This window comes from Strongylocentrotus purpuratus, unplaced genomic scaffold (genome assembly GCF_000002235.5).
Source record: "Strongylocentrotus purpuratus isolate Spur 01 unplaced genomic scaffold, Spur_5.0 spur5_scaffold_6, whole genome shotgun sequence".
NCBI lineage: Eukaryota > Metazoa > Echinodermata > Echinoidea > Camarodonta > Strongylocentrotidae > Strongylocentrotus > Strongylocentrotus purpuratus.
In genome coordinates, this window is record NW_022145612.1 from 8,775,603 (window position 1) to 8,802,578 (window position 26,976).

Here is a 26,976-nt window from a genome sequence, read left to right on the forward strand (position 1 = left end):
ACCCCATAGTCTCTAAGTACTGGACAGGGAATAGGATTTTCTCTCCCCCATTCTCTGTTTTTGTTTATTTACCCAATTTCCCTTTTTCTTTTCTCATAAGGGCAGGGAGGACCGGAGATGGGGTTTGGCCACATTGATCTGCCTACATGTATACATTTGGGTCCGACACAAAACATCTCCCCCTGGATATATATGCAGTGTGAGATTTTCTTACATGGTAATTAACTACTTATTAATTGAAAGTATACAGAAAACTGGCAATTTAAGAAAAAAAAAATAAAACTCGCTGTTTTCACAAATTTCATTCTATACCAGTACACCTTTTAGTGAGGTGTTGACTGTTCACATAAAAAAAAGAATATTTCCTTAATATGAAATTAACAAGATAAGGAATAACATCAAGTAGATACAGCACTGAGGTGAGCACATTCACTAGAAAAGAAAAGATGATAGGCCGTCCTTTCAAATGAATCGGCTTACTATCAAAGTCTTTAATAAAATAAAATTTCTGATATACATGTACATGATCTGTACAGTACCCATATGTAAAACTTGAGCGATAAGCTATATAAAAAGTGTACCTGAACTTGACCCTCAGCTATTATTTCGGGAACTGCACTCCCTCATTTTATGGGTACCAGCATATTTCTTTTCCTGTCAGCGACTTTCACAAATCCCCAAGTTCCAGAGCTTGTGAGCTTACCGTTTCCTTGTTAAGTCGACACTGATGCATGGAAGTCCCATGGGCAGGTGGGCAGTGGTCACCTTCGGTCCTTCCCTTAGCTGACCATTCTGCCTGCCTTCCTTCCAGGATAAGAAGGGTCAGGTCAGCACAGAGCTGGGCGGGTAGCCACTCCCATTCCGCACCTTCGTCCAGAGGGACGTCTCCTCTACTCGCCCCCTTGGTTATGTAATCTGCAGAAAAGAGATGCAGAAAAGAGATTTAGAAAAGAGTTTCGGGAATGGTGACATCTCAATAAGGTATAAATCCTGGTATTGGCATACATATCTTCTGTTTGGAGTAAGAAGGGAATTGATGCATACATTAACCATAGACCATACTTTAATACACACTTTTCAGTTAACGCCCTTCTGGCTCTGAACAGACGCCATATGCATTTATAATCTTCGTCCCAGAAAAAAGATGTATAGCCTATGCCTCATCAAATGATTAGATAGTTTGTCAAGTAATTGTAGGTTTACAAACTAAAGCTGCTGTCCATAGGAAAACACTACATGAGTAAAAGATAACAATAAATCAAAAGTGCTCATCTAGGATGAATGAATGGACGTAAACATGACAAACGAAACCAAGTGATTGGCTCATAAATTGTTCAGCACATAAATGCACTGAATACACAAATGCCATCAATTTATATCGTCAATCATTTCATATTACAATTAAATATGAATTACTGCTATATGGTCTCCCTCTGCGATTTTAAAACAAGCTTCAACTTCTCATCATAGAGACAAGCAAATTGTATGAAAGTAATTTTGTACAGCACTCCCGTGTTAGTGTCACTAGTGTGTGACTAATTGTTTAATCACAGATATTTACAAGCAAGTACTGGTAGATCTACTTCCTACATGTAAAATTAGTTTTGTTTTCTCTTATATCATTATCAAATTAAAGTCAGACAGGTGTTCTAAGTAAAGAAAGACATTTCATGCTTTTCACTACTACAGACTTCAAAGTGATGATTTAGCAGTGTATCAAATCTATATCTGTTATACAGAATACTACTCATTGTATCTACATGTACATGTAGGCATACACATACATACATGTAAGTATACACTGTAGGTACAAAGAAGATACTTGAACAACATGTTCATGCTGAAATATTTATAATTACATACACTGTATGTAAATAGATATGAAGTATAACATTCTTGGGAAATTTCTGGAACTACAAAGTACCTCAGTGGAGATGGTAAATATAATATTGGATAGATTTACCTGTCATGAGTAAGTACAGCATGATGTAAGATAATGTTCAGCAAACCTGCATAGAAAGACCACATATCGTACATCTACATGTATAGGTGGTCTTTATACAGACTATTTCCTGAATAGAATTAAAGAGAAAATGCATGGGAACATCATCCAGCAGTGTCTCTAAAGACAGTCTTTCTTTCATGCATTTCCTACGTGGTCTTTATTTACAGGTTTGCTGGTCATTAAAAAAGAAAGAAGAAGGTAAATAGAACTCTTGGGGGTAGTGACACAAAGGTGAGTAAATCAGGAGGAAATAAGATGATCTGCTGGTCCTGGGGTGGTGGGAAGGAAGTTGGTATTGAGGTAGAGAAAGAACAGGAAATATCACATTGTTTTTTCAAAAGGAGTCAGGAGGAAATATTTAGGAAACTTACATTTTATGTACCACCCTATCCCAAAACATCTTGCTGAAGTGATTTCTTGTAGGATTATCCAGGTTTTTTTAATTTATACTCCAAGAGAGGTAGAAAACACCATGAGTATATCATATTTTGCTTTTGTACAATGCACATTTGCATTTAATCTTGTATGTCCACAAACATTATGTAAATATTGTAGACATACGTAGTCCTATGGATAAACTGTTTCAGTATGGTATGTACAATTCACTGCTGTTATGAACTTGTCAATTTCAGTATCCTTCAAACATGTTTGTCTCCTACTGCTACATGTATTTATTCATCACGCTACGTGTATGGTAACGAGAGCAGACATTGAACCAACACATGGTACATCTACTTCCACACATACAGTATGTACAGTTGTACAGTCCATCAATTTATTGAGACATGAAAAAAGGCTTTGTGTATCCCCTACACAGGATCGTGATGCAAAATTATGGAGCTTGATCAAACTCATATTTAACCGATAATAATAATAATAATAATCTGGTTTTTTATATAGCGCTCAATACACCGATCCAACGATGTACCTAAGCGCTTTACAGATATATATATATATATACAGATATAAATACACTACATTCAAGAATGAAAGAAATAACCCTTTATGTACTTGCAGCTTTTATTGTCCATGTATTTAAATGCAAATTGAAAAAAAAAACCTGCACATGTTCTGTATTAAGGTAATGCAACATTTAAATATTACAATAATATGGAGATTCATTTCAACAAAAATTAGCGCTGGCTTGTTAAATCTCTATTTAAAATATCTCCTTATGTGTGTGTGTGTGTGTGTGTGTGTGTGTGGGAGGGGGGGGGGGCATGCAGATAAGAAAAAATGGGTTCATTACTGAAAATAGCACAAGCCTCTCGTGAATGTGAGGTTGGGAAAATCAATATAGGTTCCACACAGGAAACACAAGATCATCCCCTACTCTCTTTATGGCTACATCAGCTTATAAATAGCTCGGATAAAAATAAATCTTGCTTTCAGGAGGAAAAAATATAAAACCCCTTCCTGTTCCTTCCCTTACAGGGAATACACCACAGTGTAAATAGAATTCATTAAAAAGGCACCACACACAAAAGGCAAATGGAATCTTCATGACTATCAGGACTATTGTGGAATAATTCATGAACTAAAAAAAAAAAAAAAAAATCATGATTTTAATAAGCTGATTATTTGGACCTTATACAGGTAAAAGTAGATCACTGTAACTTTGGTAAATGATGTGCATGTCATAAAAAATATGATAAGAATTAAAGGCATGTGAGAAATAAGTTTTAACGTAAATGTAGATAAGATGAAACCAGTGAGAAAGGATATAACATATTTTTTAGTTCCCTACAATGAGCAAAAAGCATTCATTGGCAGCATATACAGAGAGAAAGACATAAAAAATGATGAAAAAAAAAAATCAGCATTGTATTTTATAAGCAAACTCACATGAACATGTACCCTCCACATCAATGCCAGCCATTTCAATAGCAATTTAGCTTCCAACTGCAAAAAGCAGCACTACAGGATGAAAGTGGTTCGTCAAACGTCAAACCAACAGGTTTTCAATCATGAATAGAGGCATTTTCAGGTCTCAACTTCACAGGGAAGTGGCCACTTTTGATCTAATTTAGGCACAGAATGGCACAATTTTGTTGAGCAGAAGGGTATAGCTCTGCTGTGCAGTGTGTTACTGTGGTAAATACATTATTCATTAACTTTCCCAGGGAGCTGCCCACATCTCATGCATATTCATGAAATTTCAAGGCACTACCCATTTGAGGGCTTGACAACATGGGCATGGGAGCATTCAGGCCTTTTGATTGGACAAAGGTTCCCCTGCTTTGCATATGAATGCATTCATGAATTGGCACCAATTTATCTGCAAGAATTAATCGAGGAATACCAACCCTCACGCAATTTACGGTCTTCTTCACAATTAAACCTCGTATCTACTTCTGTGTCAACTCTCTCTTATGGTAATCGCTCCTTTCGCAAAGCTTCTGCTGAACTTTGGAACAGATTACCTTTAAATGTAAAAAACTGTCAAACCGTTAACCTATTCAAAACTAGTCTCAAGACACATTTATTCAAAATTGCGTTCGATGATTAATTAACTCTGTTCACTTTGATGTGTATTCCATATGTATTGTAATTTGTAGGTTTATTTGCATTTTTAGTTTTGTATAAGATGTAATTGTATATCAGTCTATTTTGTGTGTATAGCGCTTAGAGACTTCGGTGGTAAGCGCTTTATAAGTAACGTTTTTATTATTATTATTATTATTATTATTATTATGACCCTGTAACCTCCCTGATCAGCTGTCTACACACATGCTGTTCTGCGTGTATATTTGTATGGTGTAGCTGGGTATCACTATCAGTGTGTTTTTGTAATAAGAGTAAAGCGCTCATCCCTGCATAGCAATAGTTGCTGAACATACAATAAGTGCTGCCACTGCCACATATGCAATACTGATCAATTATATGATGTAATACCTTAGCCTATATAGATTGGATTATCTATATTAATTCTAGTAGGCCACGAGACTATACATACAGATTTCAGATTGAAAAAAAAAGAAGTAACAAACAACCAAGTAAGAACAAAACAATATGGTACAAATACATACTGTACACAGCTTCCTACATACAGTATGTAGGAAGCTGTGTACATTTATATGTATTTGTACCATATTGTAGATTATATGTACCTGGCAACATATACATAATATAAAGTTCATTGATACACGTAAACTATTGTAGTGCTTTCTTGTGTGTGGACATTACAGTAGGGCTATACATAACTAAATAACTACATACCCTACTGGTAATTATAAATAACATTACATGTCCCTCTGAAATACACATTACGAAAACATAAACAGTAATGCCCTTTCAAGTTTTCACATGGATATAAAGAGATAAATGTTTATATGCCATTAAATTGAACACTACAACAACAAAAAACAAAACAAAACAAAAAAAAAAAAGAAAAAAGGATACCGGTAGGTGATTCTTTAAAAAAAAAACTGTCTTAAAAAAAATACTCACATTGATTGAATGAGAATGAGAGAGGAGAATCTGTGACACAATAAAGTAGATAGGATATCCTAAATAAATGTTTGTTTCCTGCATGCTTCAGTATGAGTCTACTAAAATGAGATGTTATCGTATGCTGCCCTTTTCCATTGTTGGAATAGGTCATCCATCGCTTTGTAATGTCAGTTTTAATCTAATAGATCAGACACAGCTTACTAATCGTAAATAGGGTTTCAATAAATATCTCAGTCCCAAGCATTCATTGATTCCTGTAACATGTAGAATAACATTTGTTTCTTGTTTGGTCTCATGGCCTGTACATGTAGGTCTACTAGGAAGTCCCAGTTGCAGTTGAGGCAACCATACAATGTTTCATTCATTGTAAATACATGTATATCATTATACATATATCGTACCATCAAAGCATACATGTATATGAACATATGTATTAAATCAAACCATTAACACGCACTCATTCGAAACAGCATCTTGTCTAAACTTACATGTACTAAAGACTACCGATGAAGAAAAAACGAAAGAGTATGACATGCACATCTACATCAAAGTGTACATCTATACCCTCAGGCATGTTCTGCATTTCATTTTGGTAACGAGCTACTGGTTTAGCCCCAGGCTAACCATATAAATATCATACACTGTGGCAAATAAACATGCATCCGTGGCTGTTCAAAGGACTGTACAGTACTGTGAGTTTTTAGAAAATACAACTGCATCTTCCATTTCTACGTATGTACCTACATGTAGCTAAAGCAACTGAAATATATCACAGGTTTTTCACCATCTAGGCACTTGCAGGCCTCCACTTCATGATACCTTTAGGTTCTGCGATATGTTTGTACTCTGGTTTGACCATAGACGTCTATGGTTTAACCATGCATATCAACACACTCTTGTGTGGTTGACTGTAAATAAAAAACTTTGTTTACCTCTAGATGGGGATAACAAGTCTTTGGAATGGCCTTCCATATCCACACCCACAGTAGTCTACAGGCACAGACTTTATTTAATACTAATAACATTCCACAAAGCCTTGAGCTCAGTCTAACTTTGTCATCTCTGGCTGTGTCAGTAGCAGCTGTAATTACAGGGCCTGATTGGAGTGCAGCGGACCATGAAGTCTTCATAGTCTCACAGTTCAAACATTGTTACACATTACATTTACTTTACGATCATCAGGGGTTTGTCACCTTGTGCCTGCAAACAAACTCAGTCCCTAGTGTAGTCACCAGACCCACAGTCACTATCTATGAAGGTCACCTACACATCTGCAGTGTCTGTTTCTCCACTTGTTTATTGATCTATCATATCAATAAATGAATATTCATGAGGATACACCTCTCTGGACAAACACAGCACCCAGTTGCTTAGATCTGTTATGTTTTGCTGGAGATAAGTAGAGCTGTGAGTAAATGGCCAGCTTTTGAGGTGACTTACAAGGAAAACATACACAAGTAAATAGGAATTTACCTTCACATTTTAATCTCCTGTCCCTATTAAATTAATCCCAATTTAGGAATAACAATGCATAGACTCTATGATGAATACAAGGACTAGTAATAATAAAAATAATACAAAAACGGTGCTTATAAAGCGCTTTCCACCAAAGTCTCTAAACGCTCTAGTACACAAACTGGAGTCTGCATTTGTAATTTGTGGCTCATGGAATATTTTGGATTACCTACTGTAGACATAAACTGTGTAAACAGGTACAGGTAGTGCAGTGGAGAAATAAATAAGTGGGCGTGGCGAACGATTTAGAGGATAGTAATTCTTATAGGGTAATCTCATAAAAAAAACAGCTCTGGTGAATATGTAAAACAAATGAAAACTGGTACATAAAGTTGCTAAAAGGGAATCTCATTTTTATATGGCAAATCGAGAAAAAAACCTCTTGCAAACAGAAATGTCATCATTTTCTACAGGGACTTCTATTATGTATCAGGTGTAGAATTTATACTCTGTGTTGCTGTGCCCGACAGTCTACTGCCATGGATAGATGAAGCGTGACATGCTACCCATGGGGGAAGGGGGAATCAATATGAATGAAGGATAAAGAAAGGACATAGGTCATAACCATTTCTCATCCAAGGACATTTGTATTATGTGGCACATAAGAGAAGGCCGGAGTATACTCAAGGGAAATACAGAGACTACAGATGAGGAAAGGTAAAATGTTGTCTATATTGACAGACATGAGGCTATTTAGTATTATTGATCTCAAAGAATGGTAACAGGAACATTTAAAAGCAAAAAGAAAAAAAAAGAAAAAGGGAAAGAATCATTGTAAAGCGAAAGGAGCATATAAACATGAATCTGTGAATGAGTTTGGTATAAATTGTCCTTTATTAATCTGAACAGGACATTAGATTTCATTTTGTTATTACAGCTTCTTTACAAAGAATCTTTGTGAGGCAAAAGAAGCATATAAATGTGTTTCTGCGAATGAATTTTGTATAAATTTGTAATTGTCCCTGAGTCTGAACAGGCCATAAGATTTCATTATACTATTATTTACAGCTCCTTATTTTGTTATTAAAGCTCCTTATTTTGTTATTACAGCTTCTTTACAAAGAATCATTGTAAAGTGAAAGGAGCATATACACGTAAATATGTTTCTGTTCTTGAGTTATATTGTCCTTTAGTCTGAACCAGCCAAAGATTTCAATCTGTTATTGCAGCTTGGACCACCATGGACAGGGTGTGGTTTGTACCTGTGTGTCCATTTGTGTTATTTTCCCCCTAACCGCACAGCACAAGAAAGAGAAGTTATTCAAATACAACACTTTACACTCACAATGAGTCATCTGAACCTGTCGAATGTGTACAATATTTGTCAACATCACATATTAGGCAAAATTAAAAAGGCCCATCTATACGCGGATACTACTTAATTTGTAACATTTCGAGAAATGTCAATAGTAAACATTAAAAAATATTGCAGGAAATAAAACAGAAAGGGGATAAAGAACAAATATTACCTATGTAGAATGTCGATAGCACTTGAAAGAATATAGTTTTTTACATTGCTGAAAAAGTGTCCTGTTTGATTTCCTTGCATTTTAGGACAGATTTGTGCATAGTTTAAATACTTTTTTTTTTACCTTAGAAAAATGAATACTATGATCTTGAACATTTTTGTGTAGAAATTTGTTTTGCGAAGTATGCACAATACAAAAGAACTTCCCCTTTCTCATGCTAAAAAAAATTATTGTTTCAGTAATATACAGTTCTTCTTGTTCCCTTACCCACATAATAATTTGTGTAATGGCTGGAAATTGTTACTGTTCGGGCGCGTTCATGCTTGATTTTGACGGCCAGAATCAGGCATCTGTTACGCGTTTAGTTTAAAACACGGTTGCGTCTTAGCTCACTTTTGTAGAATCACCGAAAAACGGCGATCACGATCGCCGATCGTAAACTCACAAAAAAGATGCGTTTACAATTTGTAAACGCGTTTAAATGGGGTCAACGCACTGACCTCTAGTGGGTCTACGTAGCATGCACAGTGAAGGTTTGCGAATCCAGCTGGAAGACCAATTAAGGCCACACACTGAGAATTGCCTGGGGGAGCCAGAGAAGTAAGCATGAACACTACATCGTGGAACTGCGATCACGATGAGCGTTTACGATGAGCGTTTCAGATCGCTCATTCTGCCTTCAAAATTTAAGCATGAACGCAGCCTAAGACACTTAGATTATCAAAAGCAAACACTTGTGAAAAAAATAGACATTTCCTGTGATACTTTATTGTTGTTGTGGTTGGATTTAAAGAAAAATTAAGCCTTCTATATTACAAATGAAGGTAAGACTATTAGGACTATTCAGCACGTAAAGGACATACAATGTATGTTATTGTGGTTTTGACTTGTCATATGACAGAGAATTAAAGGAACACAACTAGTTTTATTGAAATGACTCACTGTCAAAACACGATTATAAAAGCAGATATACAAGTTATGCATGAGTCACAATTTAAATTCCTTCATGACTGGAGCATGAATGGAAAGCATGGTACACTGTATGTGAGCCTAAATCAAGCCTTTTAGCAGACGTAATGGGCATTGATTTTAGTAGGTTCATTACCATGAAGGTATATGAATTGAATACCACAGTCATAAGTTAATGATCATGCAAGTACATGTACTGCATGTGTATGTCATACTATGGTCCCTCACACTGTATCTGTATACCAGAGAATGTAATTGGCATAAATAAAGTGGTCTGAGATTGTTACAGATACACATGTTTTGGGTATAGGCATACAAACATACACATTCATGTATATGTATGTGAAGCTAGAGCATTGTGTGTAACTGTGTACATGGCCTGAGGGCCTGTATGGTTTTAGATGAGACTAGTACTTGCATGTACATGTACATGCATACATGTATGAATGTACCATGCAGACTGCATTCAGCCCCACACATACATGTACATGTACAGTATGTACAGGTGTACTGTACATGTAGGACCAATATACTGTAGGCCCATATTTGTACATGTACTGCACATGTAGGTCGGTACCTTCAATCAGCATGCTATTTAGTATCTCGATTCAGCTGTGTATTTATATAAAGGTTAATCCATTGCATAGCCCAAATAAATTTTTTTCCCTTGATACGTGCAAACTCATATATTAATTTTTTTCTTCTTCCAATTACTCTCACGCAAAAATAATAAATATTTACATAGGAAACTCTTACGCAAAAATAATAAATATTTATATAGGAAAGCCTGTTAGTTCCAATTACTATAATACTTACACTGTACATACATGTTTATCTTTATAATACTTGCCTGGATATAAAAGTGTAAGACCCCCCCCCCCCCCCCCCCCCACCATTCGTCTCAACTTTCAAAACCAACCTTTTTTTTCAAGACATGTCCACACTGTGCACCAAATTATCTATCCATTCTCTTGAACAGACAATCTGATCACAATATTAACTCTTATATGCTCTTTAAATGACATTACACTCATCTGATTAACATATTATGTGTCAACTCTCTCGATCATTATGGCCCCAAAATACTAAACACCTCCCTTTTTTGTCTGCACTTCCACTTCGATTGACTCTTTTTAAGAAGATCTTAAAGACACACCTCTTTAACAACTGAATGTTTATTTCTATTTCTTTTCTATATTTTGTTGATGTAATTAGCATTAGTTTGACATTCAGCAATAAACACTGATTAGCATCTGTGGCTATTCGAAGGTGAGTTTTGTTAATATTACATTGCATTTTGTGTAAAAAAAAACAATTGTATGCATTTATACATTAACATATATGTATTCAAAATTATAGGACCTGAATACAGGACATGAGAGATCACACATTCACGTACTATGCAGTGCCAATTCCCTGAAGGTAGCCAGTGTACATAGCTTCATTCACATTTTGGTGTTTTGTAAGTTGCTAGTTATACTCATAATCACAACGAAAAGCCTAATTAAAAAAACCTGCCTCTGGAGTGTGATTTTTTAAACGCCAGCAGAAACTTGACCAGTTTTTGCATTGGAAATGTTCATTCTCTAAATACTGGTGAATCAGTTCGGTATTGGGTCATGTGACTCTCCTCACTTCCTTGCTACCACGTGCAGGGCAGTGAAATGTGGGGCATGTGCACAACTCACCCCCCCCCCCCAAAAAAAAAACAAAAAAAACAAAAACAAACAAACAAAACAACAACAGAATTTTCAAACACTGACAGATTTATTATGTGTTTTGTCTTTAGTAGGGTAAATAGCAGTCCAAAAAATAAAATGGTTTTCCAACATGGTTTTTCTAGGCTGTGTAAATGGGCCTACCGGTACTGTTGAGCTATGCATACTAAGCATCTTAGCGAGTCTTTCTCTGATGGATGTCAACCAGTATGACTGTTATAAGATGATGACGTGGATCTTAATCAAATGATTGGTTGAGAGCGTACATGTACACATGACCATGCATTTATTTTGCCTAACACGTAATTTTGATAATAACCGGTCATTAGTAAAATCATGTAATTAAACATCATTTTATATAACAAATAATACACATGATTTTGTTCAGGCATTATTGATCAAATTACCCACACTCGGTACTTTCAAAACAGTTCAAACACCCTCGGCTATCGCCTTGGGCGTGTTAAACTGTTCCAAAGGTACCTTGTGAGGGTAATTCTTACTAATGCCCTCATTGCAATGCTGTGTATTATTTGTATATTAACTAACACCTTAAACATTTCTCCAAGCAACTTTTGAAGAAAAAAACCTGTGTACATGAATCAGATACCTGATCCAGACTATAAGCTGATCTCACCAAGCCATACTGTAGCTCATTTCCTGGGCAGCATTTCATGAAACCATCATAAATTCATAAGTTCACCGACATCCTATTGAAAAGTGTGTATTGTGATTAACACATATAGTATATGTATTATTTTCAATGGGATGTCAGTGAACTTGTACTTCATATGGCAATTTTGTGTAATGAGTGTATAGATTGATGTATGGCATACAATGTGCGAGACTATAACCCTAAACTTTAACAAATGTAAAGCCCTTAACAAAACAAGAGCAGACACTAGCTGCTACTACATGTATTTTAAAGACAAATGAACCAAAAAACAATAAAAAAACTAGTAAACTCCAGTTACGGTAATGCGATTGCATTGTGAAAGAAAAGGTGTGGAATGGATCAGAAGCAGTTGATCATGTAACATGTAAGTATTAGTGTGCACTGCAAGGTTCTGGAGGCATCAAAATCATCATAAATTTGGCCGAGTCTTGGGGAAGTAACAAGCACTGTACACAGAAAGCTATGGGACAACACACATGGTGTCGGAGCTAGTACTACCTTGATTTCCTCGTCTTTCTATGCTCATTACTCAGCCAGTATATATTTTCTTCCAAAATTGTTTGGCACATGTCTTTTTATTTGTTATCTTGAACATTCAGTGTAAGTTTCGTTTGATTCTGTGAGAATTAAATTTCTTTTTTTTACCAGAACTGAAGTTTATCTTTAATGTACTCAGGGCTGTCAACTCTTGTTGGGAACTGCTTCGAGGGAGATCGTATGCTATTTTTTTTGGCTCAACAGGGAAGGAGGGGGGGGGGGGTGTTGAGTAAGAAAAAAAAATTGAAGTGCTCACTACCCCCCTTGGACACGAGTACGCTGGTTCATTTTACAAGTCTGGTGGGAGGTTTTTCATAAACCGGGAGATTGCGGGAGAAAGGACGTGGAGTCTCCCGCTACGAGCTGGTGGGACAGCGGGAGAATGAGCGTGGTGGTGTGAGACTCCCTCCAAATGCAGGAGGGTTGACAGCCCTGTGTACTATTTCATTCATCAGGCATTTCACATATGAATTGCAATACTTTTAAAAGAAGCTTAGAATTTGGGTTTAAAAATACTCTTACAAACATGTACTGTACTTGCACCAATTTTGGATGGAAAAAAATGTATGGAAAAGAAGTGAACTTTTATTTAATGTTACTCTCAAAGTTAAAATGTGTATTAGGATTTAGAATATTTTTTACAAATTACCCCAAAAAGGCCCAAGTGTAAAATGAAATCAACTACTCTAGTTTAATTAGTAGGCTAGTTAAATCATTGATTTATTTGCTCAATTGAAACCATTAAAGAAAACAAATGTTTTTGCATCATTTTAAGGTGGAACATAGACTCTAAATAAAAATATCTGAAAATTTAGTGCAAGTCTAAGTTTGTATAAGTTTATCATGTCACTGTTTTTTATACCAGCGGCAGTGCGACTTTCTGATGCAATAACCCTACCACTACCAGCAGACTGAACGAGGACGAACGGGCGAGACTGGGCGGCTAATCTTCCGTATACACACACTACGTCGAACAGCAACACACACTATTCACACTCGCACAATGCCTATTCGGGGGGCGCGGGCAGCCCGCTCCGCAGCGGTCTCTTTCGTCAATAGAAATGGTATGAAAAACATAAACACTCCTGTCCGCGCCAACTTACCAACTGACGACTTCATGTTTTCTCTCTCATTTCTCTTGTCCCTGAAAACTCTGTGAAATTTGTGTTACTTCATGAAGTTAACATCAAATGTTCCACTGCTGAATCTCCTACTAGAACGAATTTTCATCTCATTCCTCTGAAAAGTTAAGCAACTCTCGCTCCTTCGACTGCGATTTCCAGAAAGCAGCTGACGATAACAACGATATGTTGTGGTCATGTGACCAACAGCTGGTTTGCCAGCCCATTGATTGACAACCAGGAATAATGCATATTCATGAGTTCAAAGTTTTCGCCCTCGTGGCGTATCCAGCGTAGAGTGTCCACGGAAGCGTTTTCTAAATATAATAAACGACGTCCTTCTGTCTGCACCATATCCCCCAAAAGCCTAAATGCAAAAAGGGCAGTTATAATAATCTCTACAGCACATCCCAGTCATATGCAAGCCTATCGTCGTCGGGGGGGGGGGGGGGGGGGCCGGGGGGGGGGGCTGCAGGGCAGCCACTCGAAAAATGTGCAAACAAATGCACGAAAAGAGAGAGGAACAGGAAGGAGGAAGGCCGAACGAAGGGTGTGATCGAGAGGGAGGGTGAGAAAGAGGGAGGGAGGGGGGGGGGGGGGGGGGAGAGAGAGAGAGAGAGAGTTTAAACTCTCATCTCCCTGGTAAAATGTCTTTTTGATATGTCTAAACTCAACTCAGAGAGGAAAATGCTAACAAAGTCTATTAGGATAAGTAATAGGACAAAACAACGGGGGGGGGGGGGGGGGGGGGGGGTTCTGAGAAGAAAAAGCAAAACATTTACATCAGGCACCATGAAAGGATAGGAGAAAGCAGGCGTGGGCCCAGGATTTCTTAGGGGGGGGGGGGGCAAATTTGAAATCATGCGAGCCAAATATTGGTACGTAATGGTGACATGCAAGACATGCAAGACATGCAAGACGAAATGAGCAAAAACATTTTTTTTTTTTTTTTTTTTTTTTTTGGGGGGTGGGGGGGGGGTATGGTATACTATAGTATATCTTATTTATTAACTGTTAAAAACAAATATAATAATTAAATTGGCATTAGGTAGAGGGGCGAAGCCCCGGCGGGGGTCAACGGGTGGAGCCCCAAGAAGCTCAGGGGTATATGCATTTAATTACGGTCAGATTAGCATATATTGATACATTATTTGTGACACTGGCAGGACACAAATTTGTGTGGGGTCTAGGGGGCGGAGCCCCCAAAAGCTCAGGGATGTGGGGCAATAAATTATGGTCAGATGAGCATATTTTGATACCTTATTTGTGGCACTGGCAGGACACAAATTAGTGTGGGGTCTAGGGGGCGGAGCCCCCAGAAGCTCAGGGATTTTGGGCAATAAATTACGGTCAGATAAGCATTTTTTGATACCTTATTTGTGACACTGGCAGGACACAAATCGGTGTGGGGTCCAGGGGCGGAGGCTCGAGAAGCTCAGGGGATTTGGGCATAAATTACGGTCAGATGAGCATATTTTGATACCTTATTTGTGGCACTGGCAGGACACAAATTAGTGCGGGGTCTAGGGGGTCAGGGGGCAGAGCCACCAGAAGTCAAGGGGTTTTAGGCAAATTACGGTCAGATGAGCAATTTTTGATACCTCATTATTTTGTGACAAAGGCAGGTCACTATTCTTTCTTTCGAAATTTGCCATTTTCCAACAAATGCATAAAAAAAAGTACAATTTGATAAAGATTGAGGAAAAATCATGTGATTTCAGCAACATTTGTAAATCACCGGTATCGAATTAGAAATAAACCACGTCTGAATTATATTTGAGGGGCATCTATCACCCCCAAGCCCCCTCCCTCTCCCCCATCAGTACGCCAGTTGCCCCCCCCCCCCCGATCTACACCTTGTTGGCGGGAAAAATCGCAACTGATCTCCCCTACCTTTCTTCTTTTCCTTTCCCTTCCCTTCCTTTTATCTGCTTTAGGTTTGCTGGAGGGAGGCAAGGGCCTTTCGGCCCCCCGATCCACACGTTGTTGGCGGGATTAATCGCAACTGTTCTCCCCTTCTTTCTCTTTTTTGTTCCTTTTAGCTCTCCTCTTTCCCTTTCTTCTCCTTTTTTTTGCCCCGCCCCGAACTACAACTTTCCCCCCCCCCCTTTTCTTCTTCCTCTTCTCTCTCTCTCCCTTTTTTTGCGGAAATAAGAAAGTATTGGAAACAAAGCCCTGCAAATTGATAAAACTGTTTTGAGGTTTAACATTATTAAATCTGAACAAATGTATTCATTACTCTATTGAAATTATTCACAATCCCAGTTTATCTGCTCATTCCATTCACTCTGAAATCATCCTGAATAATGCCGTCAACGGGTCTACTGTCACATATATCATTTAAAAAAGAAATATAAAGCACTTTCATATTTGGAAATCTGATCCTTCCACCATTTACATCTCTGTAGTCTGCAATAATTTCTGTGCACAAACTTGAAGAAGATGAAGAGGAAGAGCAAGAAAAGGAGGAAGAAGAAAAGTTGGAAGAGGAATTAGAGAAAGGTAAAGAAGGAGAAATGCTAATCATTACCATTAATGGTCATGTCACTGCAGCACATGACTCTTGCTCACATCTCCGTCAAGCAATCAATCAATCAATATATCACCAAGAGTCAGAAGGGAGTTAAATCTGGGTTATGATACACATTCATGAATAAGTAAACCTCAGTCTGGCTCTCAACAGATGTTATTTCATACAAAGCATTGAACCACACAATACAATATCAAACATGTAGGTATATTTCCATCTCAGTGTATCATTTAATTTTGCACTCTAAAACTTTTACATTTTTCAATCTTCAAGCTCTAATTCAGAGAAGTAAATATTGGTCCATTACTGGACACTGTGACTCACATAGAATTTTAAAGCTTTGATTGTTGTTTTCTGCATGATACATTTTCTCCACTTTCTCCTCTGAATTAAATGGGCCTTACATAAAAATAAATCAAGATACTTCATTCACTTGAAGGTACCTTTGCTGTTATTGTGGGATATTCTTTTCTCAAGATGATATCTCAGAATTTGTCAAAGTAAATATTGATGTATAGGTACAGACAAATTATTACAAGCACATAATTGCTCCTCCATGGAAGCAACACCTTTGAAAATGTCTTGCAAATCAAAAGAGGGTTTTTAATTTCTTCAGACTTCAAAGAAAACTTTCGGTCAATGAACATAGTTTTCCTGGACCAGAAAAAATACAATTACAGTGCATTGATCAGACACATATTTCAAAAGAAAATAACACTTAACCAATGCAAATGTACTACTAATGAACTTCTTTCACAACAACAAAATTAAAAGGAGAAGAAAATGCTGTAATACTTTACTGTTGCAACACAAAAACACTAGAATAGAGGTTGTAGCCAATTCTACTTATATGGAAGTCCCCATGTATCATGGTTTTATGGGTTTTTTGGCTGGTGGGGGAAATATATCTTGAACTATAGACATGTCAAGGTCAACAAAAAAGGTGTTAAAATATTACAGATCACAGCAAAAAAACTTTCATATCACACGGAAATCTGTGATTTTCTTGTTCTCCCAATCAAAATACATACATACATACAGAAATAAACAAGTCTTTCAACAAAAATAATAATACAAATAAATTTTGGCAGAAAAATGAAAAATCCCACGACAGAGTAGGAAGATAACATTACATATATATTGAAGAAAAGAACAATATCATTTAAAATAATCGAAATTAATAATAAACACAAATGACAGAGGACTTGAAGGTAACAGCTGTCTCTCTTTGTCATTAATGAATTGTTGATTTTTTCCAAGTATAGTTAAATACATTTGCAAAAAACAATGTACTTTTATATTTACTAAGACATTTGTGTTCAGCATTGAACTGGTCTTGAATACGACCTCACAGTTGTATCAATCCGCTGGAAACAATTAATTTCAAACAAGACATATTTCTAATGGGATTCTTCAGATACTATCTTGGGCTTAAACAAGGTGTTTTAAATTCAGATGGGAGTGAGTGGTACTCAAGAGGTTGCCAAAAAAAAAAATATATATATATATTTTCCTTTACCAGAGGATTCATTAATTGCACAAATGAATCTGATTTCAAGCAATCCTATGAAAGTAATCATTCAAAGGGTTCATGATGAATGAACATTTGAAAATGTACCTTCAGAATAACGTACCTGTGGAAATAATAACAAATATGTTAAACATAATATATCACATTCTGTCACTTAATCCATTGATTTTAATATAATCAAATTCCCAATATTTCATATTATCATAAAAGTAACCCTTCGCCTTGTGACCTGAACTATGAATGAATCAAAGGGCAAAGCATACAAAGCCTGACTATGCAGGCAGGCAAGCAAAATTGCCAATTCTCTATCATTGACTTGGTGTACGTAACCATGTTAATTAAGTATAATGTAGCAAAGTAACTTTTCAATGAATGTAAGTATTGAGAAGAAGAAAAAATATCCATAATTTCCGGAATACTTATCTGAAACTATCACATGTACTAAGATTAAAATTAATGAAATTTAGGGAAACGCATATAAATAGCAAGTGGTCCCTAGTCTTGAAAATACCTGCTGAAAAGCAAGAGTCACTTCAATGTAACATTTACGTGTGAAATACATACAGTCTGATTCTGTTAGGAGATACAAGGGCAATAACTCATACACAGAGTAAAACTCTTTTTGGCTCTGAACAGGCGATATACCCTCCAAACTGTTGAAGTATTCTTAAATAGTTAGAATTAATATTCATGATACACCCTGTAAAAAACCTCTACAATGTATGAATGATTTTTCTTTCATTAGTCTGTAGGAAGAACCACATAAAACTGGAGACAGCTGTAATGTCCTTACTACTATTGCTAAGTCTTGTAAAATGGTCCCTCACAGTATACTGCTCCCTAATCTCGTGTTCTTGAACCTTTCACTGAAAGTCTGACCCTCACTATCCTTTCATCATCTGAGCTTTCTTTGATGAAAAACCTACTTTCCTTCTTGTCTAATTCATTAATAATCTTGCACCTGAATATCATTTGAAAGAAAGAAACAGGATGGAAAAATTGGTCAATCAAATAAAATTCCATACAATTAAAAATAAACTGATACGTTTAGATCACATCCTGATGCAGGTTTTGACACAAAGGTAGGAAAACTTGATTCAGAGAAATTAAAGAAACAAAACTTTGCATGGTTAATGGTGACCCTTTGATTGCCTTTCTCACCTGTATACCTGAATCATAGACATGATTGACTACAACTCTCATGAAATACAATTTTCCTTTCAGCAGAAATCTAAAGTGGTTATAAATTCATTGTCATTTGGAATTTAAATTCATGATTAATCCAATCAATAACAGTTTAACATGCAACAGTGCTCACACATGATCCTATTTGATGGTTAAAGAGCTCCTCATAAATTATGTAACGTCATGATTATATTTTTTGGAATAATTTCATCTTGATTTCATACCACAAGCCTATATTATAAACTGAGGTAAGACATAACTCTCTAGGCACATAAATTTTCACATTACTCATGATTCATATACCGTCTTCAATCTTGCAAGTAGAGCATCACATGTCTTCTTGGCATCTCCTAGCAACATGCCGGTGTTTTGCTTGAAGAAGATTGGGTTGTCTACGGCGGCATAGCCAACTCCTAGGGATCTCTTCATGACGACCACTTGCTTAGACTTCCATACCCTCAGTACTGGCATGCCAGCAATGATGGAGTTGGGATCCTCTTCAGCAGCAGAATTGACTGTGTCGTTGGCACCGATGACAAGAACCAGGTCGTTAGCAGAGAAATCATCATTGATTTCATCCATCTCAAGGACAACATCATAGGGTACACCAGCTTCAGCCAGGAGGACATTCAGCTGACCAGGCATGCGACCAGCAACAGGATGGATACCAAATCGGACATTCTTTCCACGCTTGTTAAGCACCTCCACCATTTCAGCAATGGGGTACTGGGCCTTTGCAACGCATAGACCATAGCCAGGGACAATGATGATGTTTTCGGCTTCTTCGATCATGTCAACTGTGTTTTCTACATTGATCTCTGTGTGGGTGCCTGTGATTTCCATTGGTTTGCCACCAGCTGTGGTCAGGGTTCCGTAGCCACCAAAGATGACATTGGTCAGGGAACGATTCATAGCCTTGCACATGATGTATGAGAGGATGGCTCCTGAAGAACCAATCATGGCACCAACGATGGTCATTAGGTTGTTGTTCAACATGAAGCCTTCTGCACATAGAGCCCAGCCACTGTAGCTGTTCAGCACAGTGATGACAACAGGCATGTCAGCGCCACCAATGGCTGCGGTCAGGGTGACTCCCATAACCGAGGAGAGAACACTAGTTGCAGTCAAGCAGCTCATATCCATAGCATAACCTGGGTTTGTCATGTAGTATGCCATGGCACCGACATTCGCAGCCATGAGTCCCAAGTTGAGAGCGTTGCGTCCAGGGAGAAGAAGAGGTTCAGAACTGAGCACACCTTGTAGCTTACCATATGCAATAAGAGAACCTGTGAAGGTGACACCACCAATGTATGTTCCAAAGTAGAGGAAAGCCTTGGTCATTCCTGCACTTGCCGGATCTGCAGCAAAGTGGGCAGCTTCTGCCATGTATGTGGATACACAGGTGAGAACTGCAGCAAGACCAACAAAGCTGTGGAAGGCAGCAACAAGCTGGGGTAGGTCAGTAATGGCCATTCGCTTGGCAATGGTGCAACCAATGAGACCACCTACACCGATGGCTGCACCCATCTGTGTGTACAACTCTGGCGAAGCTTTGAGCCCAACAAGTGTGGCAATCATACCTGTGGATACACCAATCATGCCTAGAGAATTACCAACTCTACAAGATGATTGCGATGACAGTCCACTCAAAGCACCAACACAGCAAAGAGAACCTGCGAGATAAGCAATCTCCTGCATGGAATAGCCGGTCAATTCAGCCCCCAAGTAGGATCCAATGCCAATGCCACCAGGAAGAAGGTATAAATAGTTGTATTCTGGTGGATCATCTGGACGGCGGAACATATCCAACATCCTTTTGGTAACGAGGAAGCCTCCAAAGATGTTGATGGATGAGATAAAGGCTGCAATGGCGGCAAGCGTGGCAGGTGTGGAGTCAGGATAATAACCTCCACTCATGCATACAAGACCTCCTACAGCTGTGATGCCAGAGATGGCATTTGTGACTGACATCAAGGGTGAGTGAAGGGCAGGTTGCACTCCCCACACTGTGTGGTAGCCAACGATTCCAGCTAGAGAGAAGGTGGTGAGCATGGTGTTGAATGCAGCATTCGGAGACAGAACTCCAAAGCCATACAGTGATCCTAATCCTGCCGTATACATCAGGGAACTGTTCAGGGTATCTCTAAAGGGGCTTGGTGGTGGAGCCTCAACTGCTACTGGCCTGGGTGGGGGTGGTGGAGGAGCTGGCACTACTTTTGGTGGTGGGGGTGGCCAAAGAAGCTCGCCTTCCTTTAAGATGATAGAGCCTCGGGTAACCTCATCTTCTAGGTCAATGTGGTAGAAGCCTTTGGGTCCGAGAGAGAGGAGGAACTTTGAGATATTATTGCCGTACAAGGTGCTGGACTGGGTTGGAAGGCGACTGGGTAGATCTGTGTAACCAATGTGGATAACACCTTTATGAACAGACAACTCATTTGGCTTTGTGGTTTCAATGTTGCCCCCTGCTTCTGCAGCCAAGTCCACAACAACAGACCCCTCCTTCATTGATTCAATCATCTCTTTGGATATCAGCTTTGGTGCAGGCTTACCTGGAATCAAGGCAGTTGTAATGAGGATGTCGACTTCTTTGCATTGCTTAGCAAACAGTTCCATTTCTGCCTTTATGAACTCTGGAGACATTTCCTTAGCATACCCACCAGTTCCTTCTCCTGATTCCTCAAACTTCAGCTCCAAGAACTCGGCTCCCAGTGACTGCACCTGCTCTTTGACTGCAGCTCTTGTATCAAAACCTCTCACAATAGCTCCCATGTTCTTTGCTGTGCCCATTGCTGAGAGTCCAGCTACACCTCCTCCAATGACGAGAGCTTTTGCTGGTGGGATCTTTCCAGCAGCAGTGATCTGACCTGTGAAGAACCTGCCAAAGTTATTAGCTGCTTCTAAAACAGCTTTGTAGCCTGCGATATTTGCCATTGAACTAAGGGCATCAAACACTTGGGCTCTGCTTATCCGAGGAACACAGTCCATGGCGTATACTGTAGCCTGCCTCTCCGCTAATTTATCCAGCAACTCCTTGTTTTGTGCCGGGTACATGAAACTGATGAGATTTGAGCGATCTCTGAGAAGACCCACTTCTTCCATACTAGGAGCACGTACCTTCAAAACCAGATCTGACTTGAAAGCATCATCTCTGCTCACAATCTTTGCTCCGACTTCTTCATAATCTTGATTTCTGAAGTTGGATTTGGACCCTGCACCGTCCTCTACAACTACATTGTAGCCTTCCTTGATAAGATTCTTGACTGCAATGGGGGCAGCTGCTACCCTGCGTTCATTGAGGAAGGTCTCCTTTGGGATTCCGATCTTGAGTTCGCTATAAGGAATAGCACCTGGTGGGGCGGCTGGAGCCTCTGCCTCTGCCCTGGCGATGAAGGATGTTTTGAGCCCACGAAAGCGTAGCTTGGAGACTGTGTAGGTCTTCTTCAGGGCCACCCTGTCTACCTGACAGGCAGACTGCATCAAGCGAAACATGATGTCTGCATAAAGAAACAAAAGGGAGAAAAGTGAAGAATTAAAGAGAAGGTCGAGTTCTGATAACGGTCAACTATTTTGTGAGCTTTCTCATTCACAACAGTAGCTGTCACATGAAAAACAATGCTCTTGAAAATGCCCTAAAATTCTGTATATAATAAATAGCTTACACTTTGGACCAAATTTGTATGCCTAATGGTAATTAAAGTGCGTCAATATTCACTTTTACTCTATGTGATTTTTAGTAGAGATCTTTTTTTCTGGTTCAGATATAAACAATTTGACAATACCTTTTCTATAGCTTTTTCACTATATAAATGCATGACCATGTCACTAAAACCAAAAACAAAGGAAGAATTTTGGGATGTTTTTGTTGTTACAGTCAAACCTGCTTTACTGACCACCTGTATAGAAAGACGTGTCTTTAAAGAAAACCGTTTCCCTTGAACAATATTTCTCGCTGAAAAGCAAACTGGTGTATCGGGCCACCTGGCTGTAAAGACTGCATTTCATGTCTCCCTTGGGTAGTCTGTGTATTTCTCACTGTTTTTGTTGTTTTCCTTCTCATTAAAGGCATTACAATTTGGAGATTTTAAGAACCGTATCGATATGGAAATCTTTGGCTTTTTGATATAGAATGCATTTATGAAAAATAACTTAAAAACATGAAAGGTTGAACACATTTTGTATTATCATAAAACCTGACAAAACATACTTGAGGAATAAAATTTTTCTGATAACCATTGACCTTAAAGGTTTCCGGTATACAGTGTACAAAGTTTTGGTATGGGGTCATGAATTTGGTTCAAATGAACATATTGGAAGCATATGCGATCCTACAATATTCAGTGATCGTTGTCGCGGTTGAAATCGAGTCTAAAATTATGAAATTGTAAATAATAAACTATTTATGTCGTATAGCTCCCTCTCAAGGTCAAGATATTAATTAAGCTATAAAACAATACTTCTTGACTAAAATCGACCGATTAGCTATTCTCGTTAGAAAATTATATATCACAACTACATATTCTGAGATTTTCTTGGTTGCAGCTACCAATGTACGGCCGTAGACGCTATTTGAAATTTATCAAAATTTACCGGGAGCACCGGTAAATTTTTATATTAAATTTTTCTCGAAAGCAGAAGTGTTTTAGGGGCTAATTTTTCTTGTGCTCTTAATATACTCACAGGGGCCTCCAAATATATCCAAATATATCAAAATTGTAAAGAATCACTATCCACCCAATTTTCAAAATTTCCCCAAACTTTGTATTACCTCTAAACCTCTGGTCATTGTGAACCACGAACAAAATCCCTTCAAGTATTGTAGCAAAGTACTGACGCACCAAGTTTATATTAACTACATGCACTGCTATGTAAAAGGATATGGGGAAAGGAGGTCTTTCAGTATACATACAAAGATTTTTTAACTTCTCAATATAAACAATGACATATAATGAGTGTAGTTTTCTTGAAGGGTATCCAGAGAGATTACTTGTCTTAAGGACACACTTACTATTTTCAATATCAAGACGTGGCAAAAGTATGGCAAAATGGGATCAAATACATTTTCAAGTACAAAGCATTCATATATGGAGACATGCTCACAAAGGAAACAGAGTCAATAAATCTTTGTGTTAAAGCAATAAAAGTAGTGTAAATTCTGAAGTGCTAAGTTGTTTTGGCACTTCAGAGTTTACTTTACCTTTATCAGATTGTCTTAAAACTTACATTAATCCTCCATCTTTTGTCTACTGTTTACATTTTGACTCTAGGATGGGGATAGACTTCCTTTTCATTTAATGTTTTAAGTTATCTACCTTTTCATCTGAAGTAGTTGACTGCTGTAACCTAATGCAATGTGGATTACCATAAATCTCTGTGTATAAGACGCACTCTTATTTTTTAGAACCAAGACCAAAAAACAAAAACGAAAACAATTTTTTTGGGGGGTTTTGGTTTTTGCCGACACAGAAGGCAGCAAGCCAGATCAGATCGCGTCTATTTCAGTGTTCCTAAAGACATTACGTTCGGAAACCCAGCCAGGTCATGCAGGGAAGGACTTTTATTTATTACGGCTATTTCTCAAGTGGTGGGTCGATATCCCCTGTGTGAGTGAGCTGCATGATACGGGTGTGTTAGCTGAAGACATGGGTGAGCTTCGGACGGCAAAGTGCTATGTGAAGGCAACCGCAAGGGGTACCATTTATCAAGACTGAAGAAAAACAAACTCTCTTTCCTTCAAATTAGGAACGTAGGTTAACTTCAAATAGTAGATCCTATTCTTTATTCGCATTTTCATGTTGAGACACAGAGATTTTCGAAAACCACTAAAAGGTAGCATTTTGAGGACTCAAATTATCCTGTACCTGTGTGTAAGATGCACACCGACTTTTGAATTTTTCCGGCGGAAAAAAGTGCTACATACATGTACACAGAGATTTGGGGTACCCTTTATCAGGCCTATTATCACTTCCATTTCCCATTTCCCATTTCCGTTCAAAGGGATGTCCTAAAAACATTATCAGCACACTACCTTTAATAATTTCCATAACCTTTCAGATTGCTTTTTTTGTATCTTTGCCATCACCTGTGCTGTGAGGGGAAAAGCGAGTTGAATCACTGTGACCCTTTAACAAATAATTTAACAACGAATACTTTACATTTAGACTACCGGTACGTACAAGCATTCACGTTAGTAATAAAATGTGTATAAACTAGGGCTGCGACGAGTAGTCGAATGCTCGAGTACCTGCACGGTTGACAACTACACGAGTACGATTTCTCGTACCCGAATATTCGGCCGCAAAAAAAAAAAAAAAAAACTATCCAGGCCGACGCTTGCCAGGAAGAGCGGTGGCCGCTGCCATGGTACCGTCGGTAAAAATGTTTCCCAACTCAAGCACTGTCAAACTCACCACTCAGAAACTGGGACTAAATGTCTGGATTTCTGTTTGGACTCGGAGGAAAATGGATTATTCTGCCATCTTTGGTTTTTAAAACAGCATTGTTTACTGTTATTATTATTATTAAATCGGCGCCTTCAACTGCAACTCAAAGTAAAATTGCATACGTTTTCGGTGACGTGGAATACTGCTCCAGTGGTATGGTGGTGGCAAAAAAAATAAAAATAAAAAATTCAAAAAATTCAAAAAATTCAAAAAAATTCAAAAAAATTATAAAAAAACATGGCGTCCGAATACTCAATGTTGAGATTTTAAGATGTTAATGTACTGGCTGGCAGAAGCAAGTGCGGTGGCACATGCCTCCGGGCAACAGCGTAGCATTTCACTTTTGCTCCTAATCCTAGTGATGTTAGACCAGTGTTTCAGAAAGACTAAAGCCTAAGTCACACTGTGGTCAGACCGAACACGGAGCACCCCGTATTAACAAGGAACATCCCGGATCAAGAGATATCTACATAAATTGAGTTCAATGACCCGGACTATCCCGGATCAGCTACACACTGTTCCAGGACCACGGACTGCCCCATGATCAATCAGGAATTAAGCCTTTTCATCCCTTATCTTGAAATAAACCAATAACAAAAGTCATTTTTACTTTGTTTTACTTTTACTTTTGAGATGAAAATAGCCCCTTTTCAATAAAATTGACAGTAAATTGCCATACATGCCTGCATTTGAATCTAAAAAAAGAAGAGGTAAAATATTTAATTTCAGGCTATTTGGAGGTCCTATTTCATTGATGAGACTGGCGAATGAATTAACACATTAATGGTGATGCCATTATTTTGTTCTAAATAGCATTATCAGCCCAAAACTCAAAAAGCGTTAGTCTCCCCCCTTAACCTGCAAAAGTGGTAGAGTTGCCAACTTGCCATGCATGCACGTGCACTGCTGCTGCATGCTGCACTATTACATGACCGGGACTCAGCGGGATAGAGAATTATTAAATTTCTGTTTGCACATGTTTACGATTGACAAATACTTAATTCTATTCCTTTTGATATTGTTGTCAATAAATCAAACCCCTGCACAACCTACAAAAGCGGTAGTACTAGTAGAGTTGCCAACTGGCCATGCATGCACGTGCACTGCACTGCTGCTGCACTAATCAAATGACGGGACTCAGAGGGAGTAGTTAAAAAATTATTACATTTCTGTTTGTACATGTTTACGATTGACAAAATGGTTAATTCTGTTACTTTCAGTATTGTTGTCAACTAATCAACACAGTAAACACACGTACACATACACTCGCACATCCAAATCTGATCATGTCTATTCCAACAATTTCTGCAGTAATGAGTAAGACAGTACAATTTCAAGCCTCATTTTGCTACCTACATTATGCCCATCTTTTCTAAAAAGCAATAGTTAGATAGTCTTAAACTAAATTGTAACGTCAATGAGTATAACCGAAAATATAAGTCAACATAGGTCTAGGCCTACAATCAAAATGATTCGTCAGAATTTCCTGACACGCTCCCTTATCATTCGCACACGTAAATTACACGAGTCCATATCTGCGAGGGAAGAAACTTCCGACTCGCGACTAGACTTGGAACATGATTCACACTGCATAATTTTCACAGTCTTCATGGTGTTATTTCTTGATCAAATCTACCATATTCTTGGTGATACATACCTCGGAGAAATGTTCGACGATCAAAATATAAAAAAGATCACGCCTCCGGGTCCAAATAAAGGCAAACTTCCTAAATTTGGCAGGGGTAGGGGTGTTTGAAGTCCCCTCACAGCCAACGAAAAATGCCGGGTGAATAGATCGATGACCTGGGACGTGCGCGTGTGCGCGCG

The 26,976-nt window shown here is 38.2% G+C and overlaps 2 protein-coding genes across 4 annotated transcripts in view; both read right to left on the minus strand.

Annotated features, from left to right (window-relative positions):
* The window catches only part of LOC594652 (protein FAM214A), a 38,444-nt gene extending 24,790 nt beyond the window's left edge, over positions 1-13,654 (minus strand). Inside the window, exons 1-2 of one of the 3 annotated variants that reach the window (XM_030973622.1) lie at positions 13,446-13,654; positions 704-915 (exon numbers count right to left, since the gene is read on the minus strand). In XM_030973622.1, the coding sequence (XP_030829482.1) occupies positions 704-915; positions 13,446-13,461 (228 nt within the window). In that variant the 5' untranslated portion in view covers positions 13,462-13,654. Of the gene's footprint in view, positions 1-703; positions 916-1,963; positions 2,051-3,850; positions 4,073-13,445 lie in introns of those variants that run through there. The other 2 variants (XM_030973620.1, XM_030973621.1) reach the window with 2 other exon arrangements.
* A 4,738-nt stretch (positions 13,655-18,392) lies between these two features.
* Positions 18,393-26,934, minus strand: LOC373388 (NAD(P) transhydrogenase). The gene is given in 2 exon segments (NM_001123513.2): positions 18,393-22,203; positions 26,807-26,934. A coding segment is annotated over 1 exon segment (3,201 nt). The 5' UTR covers positions 22,199-22,203; positions 26,807-26,934; the 3' UTR covers positions 18,393-18,997.
* Between the last annotated feature and the right edge of the window lie 42 nt (positions 26,935-26,976).